A 16,356-nucleotide genomic window follows, 5' to 3' on the forward strand; every position below is an offset into this window, starting at 1 on the left:
GGCTCATATTGCCAACTTTAAACTATGCAGGTCATCCTGCAAAGAACTCATGTACAGGCCATCATGAGGCCATGAAGGGACTACTTTCCTTTGGGAACTATTTTGCTGCTTGGGTGTGGTACTGGAACTTCTTACCTGGGAACTACTTTTTTGATGCTATTTAAACCACGCTCGAAGAGTTCACCAGGCCCCCCAGCAACAGGATAGTACATCTTCCTCTCCATGGAATCGGCCCAGGAACGTATAAGATTCTCTTGCTCCCAGGTTTCATGGTAACAATGCTCAGGACAGGGATTAGTTGACAGCCAAGTAAAAACCTCATATAGCAGATTTTAACAAGAATGTATTTAATAAAGAACATTAAACATAGGGAAGAAAAAAACATTTAACATTCTATGATGTCACTGCAGTTTCGGGAATCATCAGTGGTTTTATCATATGGTAGATGTGCATATTCCATTTAACTATGGTGCTACTGTTCTCAAAGCCATACACTTGTTCTACTAGTATCATGTCACAATACATCACTTTGAGGTTCCCCAAAACAGGGGGTCTTGTGCATCGGTGCAATTAAATAGCCAGCATCTGTGAATCATCCACAGACTAACGTACAACTTGCTCTGTTTGTTCCTCCCAACATTTCAACAGTGTTTACTCCCCCGAGTTCAAGAGGGGGATGCACATAAAGGGTAAGAACGGGAGGGAAGTGGACGTATGCAGCAAAGAATCCTGGAAGCGAAGAGGGATGTGGAAGGCATGCAGACAGGAAATGGGAAAATTGCAAAGGAGACCAGAGGCAAAAAAAAAGATAGCAAGACAGGAATGAAAAGGTGCTGGAAGCAAGGAAGACAAAAAGAATGGGGGACAGAAGGGAGGAGGGAGGTACTGAATGAAAGGAAGCCAAAATAGGGGAACTGAAGGATAGGGAGCAAGGAGAGCAGGCACAGAGTAGAACTAAAAGGAAATATAAAATATAAATGAAGGGCTAGGAACACAAAGGTTGTGGGTACAAGTGGCATGGTACTTCTGACAAAAAGCTGTGCTGGGAGTGTCATTAAAATAAGACAAGGCTGTGAGGAAGGGAGGTACGGTTGGACTAAAGAAAATAATAAAAAAGGTGAGTGTGCAATAGGACTCTCTAGCACAAATCTAGGCAGAAAGTCATATATGAAGACTCTAGCTATGCAGCATTTTCTCCTCACGAAATGAAAACATTACAAGACAAAATGCTAAAATATGAAAAAACCTACAAAATTACATGGAATCTCAGAAAGTGGCAAAACAGCTAAACAGACATTTACCAACGTACAACGCACATGCTGAAAGGAAAAATTACTTACCGGCAATGTTCTTTCTATGGATCCTTCTCCTTCAGATTCACCATCAGATGTATATCCTTCCACCGTTATCTACTCAAACTTTTTTGACAGGGGGCGTAGTACAACTCGACATCGGTCATCGACTCCTGAGGACTCCACTGTGCCATTCCTCGCCTCGGGACGTGACATTGGCCAAATATATATTGTGTCACTACACCTCTACACCTCAGTTCCCCATCTGCTCCCATAACCCCCTCGCACATCCCAAGCTAGCTCAGCAGCCACGGCGGAAGTATCCCCAGGATTCTGTTTGAAGACAGACAAAAAATGAGTTATTAGATGTTGGAAGGAACAGAACCATACTGGAAGAAACTGCCTGACAGTACTTATTCAATGAGGCATCAAACTGTGCCTAACACCTAATCGCCATAATCTCGTTCCATTAGAAAAGAACAACCAGATATAGACAGCAGACCGCCTGCATAATGGGGCAGGATGTGAGCGTGATGAGGAATCTGCGGGAGAATAATTTTTAGGAAAACATTAATTACCATGAAGTAATTTCACCTTCAATGGATTGCATTCTCCCACAGATTCCTCATAAGATAAACTCTCAAACCAGTACAGAGTGCAGAGGCGGGATGAAAGCCCTCAGATAAGTAAGCTCTGCAACACCGATCTGCCCGAATCGGGTGTCCGAACCACATGCCACATCTAAACAGTAATGCTGTGTGAACGTGTGGAACGACGACCAAGTTGCTGCTCGACATAGTTCCAGAGTGTGGCTCGAGTATGTTCAAGGTGTTGAGTTCTCCATTACTGCTGGCGACTTACAATCTTGCAGTCTCTCTACATCCCTATTCACTCCGAGGCGGTGCTTGCTGGAGAAAACTCCCTGCCTATAGTGGAGCATGGCTCGAGTGTGTTCACAGTGTTCAGCTGTGTTCCCTGTGGCCGGAGTTGCAACCACTGCCAGTTGAAGTGACAAAGCGTTTCACTGCTCTCCGGAGTGCACAGGTTGGCCTGGGAGGCTACATCAGCGAATGGGACATCTTGAACATACTGCACGCCGGATCAAGTGAGTGACCATATTCAAAGCCTCTGAACACTATATGAACTCTAACGTGCATTGTTTTGCGTGTGGAATACACAGGCATAATAGCATACACGGAAAGTGATGCGTCACTTGTTACCAGGCCTCATCTGGTGCTTCAAGTCTTTCCCTGCTGAGTGCCTGAGAAGGAGGAGCCAACCCTGAAACAGTCCTGCACTGTGCAGTGGAGTGGAGTGGTACTAGTGCTCGCGGGTAGTTGGGACACCGATTCTCCCTCAGTGGAATATGTAGAAATTGTGGGTTTTCCCGATACCTCAGACTAGATTAAGAATTAAAACCCAGGCGAGTAGCCCTCCGTTGATAATTCAGGAGATTCCCTCCCAACAGAATGGACCTTCACTGGAAAAATGTCCCATAGGTAAGCAAACCCCGATCTCTGTTGCCACGATGAAAGATGCAAAAACGTGGCTCCAGGATTCCAAAGAGGGGGTTGAGTGTGGAGGCCTGATTCATGCCCTAAAAGGATGGAAATAAAAAAAAAAGAAAAAAATCAATTTTGCAGCCCTCGTTTCGACACGAAACTCAGTTAAATTACCCACCAGCACGGTCCCTCTGGTAACCCCCCCCAAGGCCATACTGGCATTGCATCTGAGCTGCTATTGCTGAACGCGTCAGAGGGCTTGGCGGACCTGGCTGACGCAGAAATTCAACAGATTGAGAAGTCTGACTTGGTAACCGCTTTAACTCCTGCAACTTTCTCCATTGTGGGAGACTTGGGAAGTGAAATTCTGACATTTCCCACTTGGGCGACAAAGGCATCAGAGGTGCCACCTACCTCTCTATCTCCTCAAGGGGAATTATTTGGAGACAACGGTTCATTTTCTTCACCTTGCCTGAAGTCCAACCAGAACAATATGGGGCAGTGTTCGAGAAACTTATAAGTACTTAGGGAAGGTCCTGCCTCTTATAACCTCCCTTGATCCACTTGCCTTCGAAACCATTGCTGACTGTGGATGAGCGTGGTGGAGAGGTTGAGTCCAGGGCTGGAGAAGAGTTGGAAGCCAATAGGATCACCCTAGGTGCAAAGAGGGAACAAGCGGGACACACTCCTAGCACCCTGAAGTTTAAGTCTATGACAGATAGTTCTATCCTTTCCCATAACCTTAAACTCTTTAAAGTGGGCCTTTCAGAAGATCTAACATCTCCCACAACGTTCCATAAGGCGGACCAGCGTTCAACCTTCAGTGGGCATCCCCCTCATACGCACTGAATGTTTCTTCCCCACCAGTTTCACAGGTGTACTGACTGAACCAGATAGGCTAATTCAACCCATTAAGATGGTGAAGACTGCAAATACGGAGGTATTAGGCAAGGATTCTCCCTTTGGATCATTCTACCTGCCTCAGACGATCCTCTCTTCTCTTGGCTTGGCATTAGCCCTGTACATGAAATTGCGCGAGACCATGGCCGATATTATGAAAGATCAGGCAACACTCTTGGCTATGATTCACTCTAAAGTCATTTTTACTGAATCCTTCATTACCTCCCTCCAATCTAGGGTGGATCACATGGCCTAGTGTGCCTATGCGATAAAAAACTGCAGGATGTACTGGACCTGGAGAGAGCCGATACAAAATACCTCCTAAACTCAGTCTTGGAGCTGCTGCAGTTAAAATGCGTGGTGCAAAATAGAAAGCAAGAGGGACTAATTGGAACCAACAAAAAAGGTGGCCATCAAGATAACTGACTGCTTCGAAATACACCTGGCAAAAGAAGACCAGAAAGGGTCCCCAAAGAAGGTTTTGGACCCAGATCTGAATCATGACTCTCTTCTGAAAACACGCCCAGGACGTAAGCAAAAAGACATGAGGGTAGGGGTAGAGCTAGCCACTAGCACAAACATACAGTCTCCTTTGAAAACCACTGGCAAAGAGGCTGACATTTAAGCTACTCATTTAAAATCGGTGAAGCCAGACGTGTGCAGATACAGAGTCATTTCAGAAAGACCTTAACTGCCCTCCAAAAGCAGCACCTAGAACAAAGAAAACTAAGAACCTTTCTTTACCGCCAAATTGAAACAGGAACAATAGTCATGCATTCCTGAGAAATCTTTACATTTCCAACCCTTCAAGTCTGGCTCTGCCGACTCTCAAATCTTCCCAGTCACAAAGAATACAGGATGTTTTTACGTAAACAAGAAAGTGGTTACGAGGAATGATCAAGCTAAGGAGATCTCGCCTGCTAATGGCTCTATGGCGGAATACTTGGACTTGTCCACTTATTCCATGGAGGAAGAATAATCTGTTGTGGTGGAGACATCACCTTTTAATGGCCCACTAAATGTCTTGAATAAAGCAGAATCACAAAAAAATTGGGACTCTCGCCAGACCACACTACCTATGCAACAACTGGAATTGGCCTTTGATCCATCAATCATCCATCTAAATAGCAACTCGTACCCTGGAGGCATACAGCCTTGATTCTTGATTCTAGAGGAAAGACGAGATAATCTTACTATTCAATGGGCTGGCGCCAGTATCATTCTTTTTCGGACGCCCGCAAATGGGCAATTAACGGGTCATTATGGCCCGCCGAACCTGGTAATTGCTCATTCTGGGCGCCGGAGAAAAATGCTCCCCAAGTCGGGTGCACCAGCACCATTCGTGAATGGTGCCAGTGCATCCGACATGCTCTGCTCGCGGGTGCTGGTACGCCCACCATAAGGCACCCGCGAGCAGAACTTAGTCTGCCGTGGAACAATGGTACCAGCAAGCTTACTGGTACTGTCGTTACCGGACCAGAAAACTTATAATGAGACCCATTGTAAACCAACACCCTCTGGCAGTCTTCTAGTGAGGTCTGCAGCACAGGAGCCAAAAACTAAAGGGCTGGGCAAGGGCCGCTCACCTAGAGGTGTGTTAAATAACGGGCAGGAACATAAAATACGATGAGTATCAAAAAGCCAACCAACGACAAAAGACTCGTACAAGGTGCTTCTGTCCAGATTTTGGACGTTGGATGGCGGCTTTATACTTAATCTTGCAAACGTTGCGTTGGTAATACACCAACTACCCACCCTTTGCTTTCTAAACTCCGACGACATTCGCACTGTGGAGTTTCCCAAAAAAGACTGCCTGGATAGAGTGAGCCTCATTTAAAAATCAGTAGTGTGAAAACAGTGATGCTTGAGGCAGCTCATTTGCTTCTACCCATGGGTTATGTATGACCGGTAGGACTTTTCCGACGAGACAGTGAGCTCGACTAGTCATCGAAATTTGAGCACCCACTCGGAGCAACCCTGTCTGCCCTTCATATCCGAAAGAACAAATAAGGACTCTAGCACCGAAAATCGGCACAGTCATCTACAGGGGTGCACGTACAAAGCCCTCTCGGAGGAGACCCCTGACTAACTGGATCCACAAAAAGGAGTGATAAGAAGTAAAATTACTGGTGATACACGTTCAAAGAGATAAATTTCAGTCTGGAGCATCCCATACACTCGCTGGGGAGAGTGCGAGCAAGCAGAGGGTGGGCAGAGGAGCGACTGTCCCCCCCCTCCCCTAACGAACAACGAGCCTCATGCCAGATGGTCTTTTGGAACACAAGGGGTTTCACTCTTAAATTCTTACCCTAGGATTCTCTCTGGTTAATTCGACATCATATGCTTACAAGAGACTTGGCTCACTAGACTGCCGGTCCTGGACGGGTACGCAGCCTTTCTTAATCCTGCATAGAAAGGCTTGAGAGGACGTGCGGGGGCAGGCCTCATGACTTTTGTAAAGCTGGGATTTGGGATTTCCATAACGGAGGTCAGCTGTTCCACCCCCTTTGTTCAGTTTTTGATCCCATCCAAACAGAAGGAATCCTTTGAGGCAGCAGAAGAGTTTCTAATCATCAACGTCTACTGGAACCCCCTGAAACTATCCACGGAAGCTTTTTTGAACATAATGGTCTCCATTGACGACTTCAACACAAGTAACCAGACCCACTGCAACAGAATGGGTGGAAACTTTAAATGCCATGGCCTATGTGCAATAGTCACTAATAACTTGACACTATGAAGGGTCTCGGGTTGGGATTCTCGAAAACTGAAAGACTATTGGAAATTCTAGGAAGACACAAAGACATGCATATCCTGAAGTGACAAACCCATGGATACATCCTTGCAAAACCGACATGGTTAGCTAAAGGAAAAGCCAGTATATTGGACTATATATTTGTCTCAAGGGCACTGGTACATTGTGTCACTTGCTTTGAGTTAATTGGAGGGATACTAGTGAAAAGGCGGAGGAAAACATGATGGTGAACATCGAGACTGTTTGTGGAGGGACTCGTTTGAGACTAAAAAAGCAAGATATTATCTCCTTGCACGCTCACTTTACAGACCATCTGAAAAAGGAGGGTGATTCGAACTATGTTCCGTTTCTGCGTAAATCTATGCACTTTCCCACACAGAACAAAGCTACTGATCGCCCTAGTAGAGACACCTTCAACGCAGCAGTAAAAATCCAGAAAACCCTCCTCCGTAGAGATCTCAGGAGAATTTCAAATGCGCCCCTTGACCAGCGTCAGATTATAACAAAGAGAAGAAGGCAGATCTACAAGAACTGGTTAAAAAGGCAAAAGGGGTGTCCTTACTACTCCGAGATAATGCTGAATTCCATCCTGAAGAAAGACACCAGAACGACGTGGCAATTGCTCAATGAGACAGGTCATATGAGCTTGATGTTATTGGCTGCCGGAAGTAAGCTGGATCAAATTCTTTGGTAGGCTTCTTTGGTAGACTTTTTGAGGTGAGGCATGACATCCTCCAACAAGAACCTGAATTCGACGTCCCAGCATGGCCTTTCCTGCTGGACTATCAGGACGTGGAGCTTCTCATTAAAAAAGTGAATTCCTCGAGAGCTCTAGGCCCGGACGGGATTACCAACAATGTGCTAAAGCAATCACTAGAGTTCTGGATCCCACTAATTCTAAATGTCTCATCAAATTTTCAAATCGAGACGAATTCCAGAGTCCTGGAAGAAGGCAATCATCGTCCCGATTTACAAAAAAGGCAGAAGGAGGGATCCGCTCAATTACTGACCTACCGCTTGGACGCACTGAGTAAACTCTTCTCTGCTTTTCTTCTAAAACGTCTTCAGAATTGGATTCAATATTCGAACAGATTTGACCCAGGGCAAACAGGCTTTTTGTAAGAAACAGGGATGGAACTAAATCTCTTTCTGCTTAACCTACTGAAGGGAAAGGCTTTCAATGGAAAATCAAAGATATACCTGGCTTTTGTGGACTTGTCCAAAGCTTTTGATAGCGTGGACCGTTCGCTTCTTTGGAGAAAGATTGAGCTATGGAATTGCCCCCCGCACCAGTTGGTGGCTATCAAGGCCCTTTACGACTCCACGTACATTCAAGTCCCGCTAAATGCTGAAGGTTCCCTGACCAAATCTATTCCTACGTTCAGTGCCTAAATCAGGGATGCCCGCTAGCCCCCAATCTTATTTAGCCTTTTTCTTTGTGACGTGGGTGATCACCTGAAAACAGCAAAAGCTTTTCCACCATCCATAGAGGGGTGTGGGGGGGGCATGGCGCTAGTAAAGGCTTCTTTACGCGGATGATATTGTGCTGATGGGCAAAACTCTGATTGGCCTTCAGATATTGCTTGTAGCATTAAATCATTTTTTATATCAAAATGGCCTATGAACTTATCGAAGACCAGCATCATGACGTTTGGACCTCAAAAACCAAATGGGAAACCAGTCTATAAATGGTTTGTTGAAGGCCAAAGAATGACGTCAGAGATCACCTATCTTGGAACCTGGATTAACAATAGCATTTGTGACCAGCCAAGAAAAGTCCACCTTAAAACAAGATTGAAGAGCCTGATTGGTCAGGGGAAAAGGATCCAGAAAAAGAATGGAAAATTCTCCATCAAGCCGATATTATCCTTTATAGCTTAAAGGCAGTACCTTCTTTGACCTTTTGAGTTGAGGCATTCTTTATTACCCCCTGGGAACTGGGAGTCGCTGGAGGGCGCTTTTTGGAGAAATATTTGAGCCTGCCGCAGATTGCTTCAACGGCCCTGATAAGATACGAACTAGGGCTCATCTCATTAAGGGGTAGAGTGACATGGAAATCCTTGTCACTCTACCGGAAAATTTTAACTTCCACACATGCAGTTCCTTATGAAATTCAGAAATTTAAGCAAAAAAAGAACTGATGAGGTACTAATGAGGCAGTGGTCGGACTGCTGTCGACATCTTCTGGACTTGCAGTCAAACAGGGAGGAACTGTGCAATTTCCTCGAAAAGGTCAAGATAAAGCTATGTCGTAGTGACTGCATCAAGACCATTGAGAGAAATTCTCACCGCCTGACGGTTTCTCTAGCTGATATTTAGAACAGGGGGGTGGTCCTGACCTTAAACATATAAGCTACAATGATTTGCTGTAGACACAATGTTCATACATCTCTATATACAGTACTGCTCACTTAACAGATTATGGATTTTGGGAGGAAAGACATACAAATCCAAATTCTGAAAGGGCTGGAAAACCAGTTTTTTTTACCTTTATTACTTTAGGTCACATATTACAGCGTAGTAGCCCCACTGTCTTATAAACTTCCAGATAAATAGTAGACAGAAAAATCTACAACTTAGTCATCAGCATACTCTATTTTTTACAGCGAGGACTTGAGTATTTAAACAGGGGGAGAAAGGCATTGAATGCAGCTTTTTGTATTTGTAAGCGTACCAGAGTTAAGGTGAACTTTAGGCATTCTATTTACATTTTCAGAAATAACACATTAAAGAAAAGAGAGGGTTAGTTTGTTGGCTCCACAATACTACTTTTTTACTCAATTCTATTACCTATGTGTTGGTTAAACAAAATATTGATTCATATTTGTTATCAGTGTTTTGTACAAAACAAACATTTGCTTGAAAGAACCTGAAAGTAAGGTCTGCTGAGAGGCAACACTTTTGCAGTCAATACTTTGTACAAAACAGTTTTTTGCTTCGCGACACCTAAAAATAGGAACTGCTAGGTTTCTCTAGCTGAAGCAATGAAATCTTGCAGAGTCCTCCCGTTGCCCCCAATGCCTGCAGAGAGACCGTTTCCTTTGCTTCAGATTTGACTTGTATCCCACTAAACTACTTTTAAACATCTATGGGAAAGCTATCGCGAAGGGATGCAGATTTTGCAAGCATGAAGATCTCGAGGAATCATTAAAGCATGGGATTTTATTTTGCTAGGGTCTGACAGACCTAAGAACCAGACATATGATAAAAATTCTGGAATCATATGGGTCCTTAGATGAGAGAGAGACTTGGCCCCTCCCATTGAGAGAAGAAAGTATATCTATTGCCATTTCTCTGTTGCAGTTTTTGAAAGATGTTTTTTATTTGATTAATGTCCTGGATTTTAATTGTTTATTTTTGGAAATCAATCGATACTGCATACTGGCATGTCACATTGTAAGGTTTGATAAAGGTTTATTTGAAACCATATATCAATGATAAAAAAAAACATATTTCCTTCACTGGCGCACCCCTATGTAATGCGTATGATGCTGCCACACCCCTGGTGGAATGTGCTCTGATGCCTCTTTACTTGTTTGCTGCTAACACTCTGCCAAGCAGAGAATTTTCCAATGAGCGATTGTCCTTTATCTAGGAAGTCTGTTATTCATCGGCAGACAAGAGGCCTTGACTACCCTTTCAACAGTGCTTCTGTACTGTGTGCTATGGTGACCATAAGGAGTGGTCGGTTGCAGATCCAGGTAGGGAGAGGTGTCTAACCCACTTGCTTCATGCAACCCTTCAGCCAGAGCAAGCAAATCTCCATGGTCGGAAGAAATCATCTTGCCCAGCCACCGCACCCGTATGCTCAAGGTGTCGAAAAACACTGATCGAGATCCGGGCAGAAAGGAATGTTCGACTGTAGGCACCACAGATGGAGTTGTTCCTAACAGGCCTATCAATGCAAGTGCCTCGGTGCCCCCCCCCCCCAGTGCTAGAGCCCGTTTCCCAGTCGTCGTGGTTAAGCACGATGGGGTAGCGCCAGAAATGGCCATCTTGTTGCCGGAAAAGGCAGGCGCAACTGGTACGTTATTTGCCTGCAGCATCGAGACCCGAGTCGTAACTGTCATGGCTTTCTGAAAAAGCTGGAGCATTTGCTCCTTGAATGCCTCCCGTTTTTCCCTCAACGTGCCCACGGTTGGGCAGATATTACTGCATTCCACCGACGTTGGGTCTGCGTCAATGGCATCTCTTTTTCTTGCAAGATGATGAGGATGACGAATGAGTCTAGGAGTGCAAACGTTTTTTCGCCTCCTCGCAGCTTCCGTCCTCTTTTTTGGGCATGGGGCCTTTGAAGTATTGGTCGCATGATTTGATGGTCAAACGCCATGGGGACATCGATGGAGGCGGCCCCGAGCGCCAATGTTGCTGATCGCTCCCTAAAAGATTTCGGGTTCATTTGTTGGCACGGACCGCACTCTTCGATTTAGTGGACTTTCCCAAGACACCACAAGCAGATGCCATGCAGTTCGGTGATCGATATTTTCTAGTTGCAGTCCTGGAAATGGCTGAATCCCGACGCCTTACGGCCCGACATATCGACAAGCGGCGAATTGAAAATTTCTCCTAAATTGAACATTTCTCATGAGAATGTTCTGAAAAGCAGCGTGCTGAGAGCACAGAAAACAGGAACTGCGGTACGGGGGTGTAGTGGCATAATATATATATATTTATTTATTTTAGCATTTATAGCAGCGCACAAAGCCCTGAGGCATCTAGGCGCCAAGAGCACGGTGGGCGTGTGGGATCAAAGCAGCATGAACTTAGGGTAAAAATAATGAAAAGCGTCTGGCAAATCTACTCACTGAAGCCTGTGGCTACATCAGCTGTGCGAGGTGAGTGAGTCTAGAAGCGGTAGGGTACATTGTCATGGTAGTGACTACAGGTACCAGCATAGCTTGTGGTGTATGGGATCCGAAGAGCGTGGGGCATGTCTATGTTGTGGATGGTTCTTATAGAGGTTAGGTTGGTAGGCAGAAGCCTGGAATAAGTTAGGAGGAGTTAGTGGGCAGCACAGGTAATCCAAGCGATTATCTCAGGTAACAGGTCATGTGGAAAATTATGGGAGACATTGGCAGACTTGCCTCGTGATTTCATGGGCTGGGCATATAAATTGTGGAACAGTACATACAAAATTGATGAAACGGTGCATGCCGAGGTATCTGGCTTACTTTGCCGGCGCCTATGGTAGGAAAGTAGTTGTAGCAGTTGAACGTAAACCTCAGAGCTAGAGTCAAGATTCAAAGAATCAAGGCTTTGGCAGCTTGACTAGCGCAGACGGGCAAGATCCAGTGCCTTGCTTCCGTGCTTTGAAGCCGGGCCGGCTTCACCTGCTGGCTCGCAGGGTGCCGAGCGGGAAGTTCAGAAATCGTCTAACTGCATCTCCAATCATGCTGGGGTTCAGCGTTGTTGGGGCAAAGATAGCGGGAGCCATCTTGGAATGGAGCAAGTGCTCCTTAGTGGAAATGGTCTTGGGGTCCAGCGCAGGCTCGTCAGCGTAGAGGGGCTCCACCAGGCAAGATGTGGGTCCAGCACAGGCTCGTCAGCTTAGAGGGCTCCACTAGGCAAGATGGGGAAGTGCCTGGGAGCAGGCCTTCTAAGGTCCAGCAGCCGCAGACACATACACGTCCAGAGTCGGAGTGGCATGTGTCCCCAGTCGAAAAGGTTTCTGAGCAGCGGACGCTGGACCAATATCTATCTGATGAGGAATCTGCTGGAGATTGAAATCCATTTAAAGATTGTTTTTAACTATTCAGCCTTTGGCCATTGTAATTACGTTGCATGAGTCCCCAGACATGTTAGAGTAGATGGTATTGCTTGTTTAAATGTCAGACGTGTCAACAATTCCACAAACGCATGTATTAATCTCTTACCTGATCTGCCCTCAATAAAACAATCACTAAAATAATTCACTTGGGCACAGTCAATGTACAAACGAAAGCAAGAAACTGCAGATAAGGTACGACACTCTAGGTATGGTATTTACCTTTGTCATTTGGCTGAAGTCTGCAAAACCTTCATGGGAAGAAAAAGTATCATTTCCAAATGGGTCCACCGTTCCAAAAGGATCTGAAACAAGGTGTTAAATGGGTGTGAATTTGCAGCTGTAAAAGAACACAATTAAATGGATGAACCATTGCATTCTCAGATAGTGTATGCCCAGCATTTTTTAGAAACAAAGGAGAGGTGCACTACAGATCAACAACCACTTCAAGAAGATAATCGCATAAGGAAAAATCTATTATGCTTCTATTGGGCCATGGAGTGAAAATCAAGGTTTAAAGAGCAAGTTACTGATGGAAAAATATTGAATTTATAGGCAAATCAGATCTGGCAGGAACAACCAGCCAGTCCATTTCCTGAATCTTGGCACAAAGTGTACATGGTCTCTATGGTTTTGTCTGCTTCAGATAAAGGTCCTAAATTAGCTTTTGCTTTTTCATCAGCAAGCACACTGTTAAGATGGATTTCTAGATTATGACCTTTTTTTTGGTTTTCTTTTTTGTTTTTGGAGGCTGCCCTAGTTATAGGGAAAGGGGAACTCAGGGGTTAGCCAACATCTAAGCAAGGTAGCAACAGAGAGCAGTCAAGGCTTATTCTCAGGAGCGTGTCAGGGGGTCAGGTGCCCTCAATGAGTCCACACAGTATGGCACACAATAATTAAATGTAGACAGTAATGTATAAAAATACAATTATTTATTATAGGCCTTCAGAACACACTACAAAATAAATCTAATAGGTAGTATTATTGGACAACACTCTGCGATACAAATTTATGTCACCACAATTTTAAATATGCATTAAAGTAGCTTACTTAGCTAAAGCAGTTAAGTATCATAGATGCAGTCAATGTTGGAAGCAGAACACAAGTAACCTATCTTTGGAAGTGCACCCTGTAAGGGAGGCATGGTATCATGACACCGACACAAGAGCTGCACGTTTTTAAAACCTTTATTGATGGCTTAAAATGGGTTGGAAAACTCCTAGCTTACCCTATAACTAAGATGGGAGTATTCTCGACCATCAAATAAAAAGAAACTACAGTCCTAGTCAGTCCTTAGTCAAAATAAAATGGCCTATACTAATAAACCTAATGCCTGCCCTCTTTCTAATACTATAAAAGTGCAAAGGGAATGTATAATGCAAAAAGGAAAATCAGTGTTCAAAAGAAATGTCAGTATGACTGAGTAAACTCCCTACCCCACGTTTTGTAGCACAGGGTAAGGTGGCACACTTGGACCTTGCGACACACTCTGGCTCCGGACACAGGGATGCAGTTTGTTTCATGGAATAGAGCCCACTTGGCCTTCCACGAAAAGTAACGTTTATCCACTGGACCTCTAGACTTTCTCACACTCCAGCCCAGGTCACCCTTTAGCTTACAATACAATTAAACAAAAGTGTTTCTCCTTCTGGTTATCACTTTTCAGTACAGGTTTCCCTCCGCCCGGCTCAAACCTTTGAAACACAATTTGTGGGGGTTCCAATCCCCAAGCTTCAATCGCGTCTTTATAGGTTTCCCTCTGTTGGGATGAAGCCTCCTTTCACATTCCCTCCACTGTCGAAGCCTTCTAAACTGTAAGGCTTTTGCTCTTACCTCGGCATGACCACTTCATGCAGTTCAAATCTTGCATCTCAGTTTCTTTCTCTTCCCACTGCTTCTAAGACATCAGACATTTCACAGAGACTTTCGAATGGGCAATCTTCTTTCGCCGGACCGTTCGGTTGCTTTGTATCCTTAATTTACAGTTCTTTACAACACTTTGCTTTCTCTCGCATCTTATTGGCACACGCGCATCCTTCATTCATCAGATACTGTTGCCGTCAAGTTTCATTTAACACAGACCAGACTTTAATTGCTTTCATCAACTCACTGGCTGTGTTAATTCATTTTCTTCTTTAATGGCTTTGATCCTGAAGTCAAGGCTGATAACACAACTAATGCTGCACCTCCCCAACTCTGCCGTTCATCCTGGGGGGTGGCTGGTATCCTTGAAACGCAAAAGAGGTTTGTCTCTTCTCTCTAGCTGGGCTTCCTTGCGCAACCTTCAAGGCCCTTCGGAGGCAACAATCTCTCGCTGGGGTGTCCAAGGTTTCTCCGTCCCTTGGCCGGTCTCTCTGCTCCACCTGGTTTGCAGTCGTCCTGGAAGAACTACTTCTTCTCGTGCATCGCCTTGCTCAAAAGTTCAACCATAAATAAAATAAATTCTCTGGACTTCAGGTTCCACAATGCAATTTTTTTTATTGTGCTCCCACTTTGCCACCCCCTCTAAAACAGCATTCTGATGCTTTTGGGAGCTGCAGGTTTTCAAAAAAAGGATTTTTCCTGTTGTCACGTCTCGCCACCTGCCCCTCAAAGACCTGAGCTTTAGTATCGGACCCACAGGAGGAGATCTGGCTTGGCCACTGCCAGGTAACACCAGCTGCGCCTGGTTTGGCTCCATGGAGACAGAGCTCCCTCGCCTTAGTGCAGCCTTCCCTGTACTCACAGGCTCAGTATTTTGGCAGTCCTTTCTCCAAGCCTTCCAGGGTTCCTCCTGTCCTCTGTGCTTCCACCAGCATCCCCAGCTCGCTCAAAGTGTGCCTGTGTACTCCACCTTTTACATTGGCTAGGAGAATTAACAGGAGTCAGGTGTGAGTGGTTGTCCAGCCCTGCCTGACTCTGCCTGGCCTAGTTAACGGGTGAAGATGGAGACTGCCCATAGGAATACATGGTCCATTGGTACCTATAGGCAATCTTCATAGCTCTAGTTTGCATCTTCTTCGTCACAGTGGTTTTGGGAAAAAACAGTGGGCAGGAATTATCGGAGTTGTAGTGTTTGCAAGTGGTGGCAGGAAAATTATAAAAATGCTGTTAGAAGGGTTGGTGCTGTAAAACATGGGATGATATATGTGTTCTCCTTTTCCTGGTTCTCCTATGCCTCCCTTTTGTGTTGGTACCTGTTGGAATTGGGGAGGGGGCAATGGTACAGGATTCAAAATGGTGTTTGGTAGAAGTGGGAATGTCGGTTAGGGAGGTGTTAAGGAAAGGGGGACACCATGTCTCACCTTGGGACGACTCCTCCCTCTCTGGTCCGCTCCCTGGGTCCGGACCCAACAGCAATAACCCCTTTCTAGCCACCCTAAAAGAAGATACCAAGAGGGTTGATGGTGATAGCCACTAAGATAAATGGGGAATTGTGCCAAAAGGTCACAGGAGCCACAATGCCCCTACCCAGAATGTAGTCTCTTTAGGTAAGTTAAATTATCTCGTGTTGGTGATAGTTTGAAAGTTCTACAACTATTTTATAAGAGGTAGGTATGCGTTTCCCTTTCTTCGGGATCTAAAGCTCACCCAGGGGCAGGATAAGACCAAAAAGTGAGGGGAATGACATAAGGAGACAATGGGACTTGTCCCCAATGTTAGCCTATGAAGGACAGGGGGAGACAGGTAAAATGCGTTTACTTAATCCCCTGGTTCAAATTTTCCCAGATGTCCATGAACATAGTCTGGGGGTCGCTAGGGGCTCGATCTTCCACTGTTGGTTCAGGTGAGAGATGCCAAGGAGTTGAGGGTTAAAAGGTTCTTCCGGAGGCATTCAGCTGCAACATTCAACTTCTATCAATGAAGAAATGTAAGAAATACTGATGCAGACCTCCTCAGGGCACTTTGCAGGTTGGAGAAAGGAGAGTTCCAGTGATTATCTGCACACATGTGACAACAGACGTACTTCCAGTCGCGGTCACAGAAGCTGCTCCAAAACAAGACCCCTGGAGGCTGGGACACTGACATTGAGGGAGGAAGGCACTTGTGGCACAAGCTGGTAACCACCGAAGTTCTGTACTCGAATACAAAACAGCGATGCTTCTGGCGAGGTAGCCCACAAGAGACCTGGTCAGCCACAGGGCAGTCTAGGAAAACTTCTGG

The 16,356-nt window shown here is 45.2% G+C and overlaps 1 protein-coding gene across 10 annotated transcripts in view; it reads right to left on the bottom strand.

Moving 5' to 3' along the window:
* EPS15L1 (epidermal growth factor receptor pathway substrate 15 like 1) overlaps positions 1-16,356 on the bottom strand; it is a 2,005,341-nt gene that overhangs the window by 668,302 nt on the left and 1,320,683 nt on the right. For all 10 annotated transcript variants that reach the window (XM_069649173.1, XM_069649176.1, XM_069649175.1 and 7 more), the window contains one exon: positions 12,436-12,518. In XM_069649173.1, coding sequence (XP_069505274.1) covers positions 12,436-12,518 — 83 coding nt within the window. The remainder of the gene's footprint in view (positions 1-12,435; positions 12,519-16,356) is intronic.

This window comes from Ambystoma mexicanum, chromosome 1p (assembly GCF_040938575.1).
Source record: "Ambystoma mexicanum isolate Mex_15411 chromosome 1p, UKY_AmexF1_1, whole genome shotgun sequence".
In the NCBI taxonomy this organism is placed as follows: Eukaryota; Metazoa; Chordata; class Amphibia; order Caudata; family Ambystomatidae; genus Ambystoma; species Ambystoma mexicanum.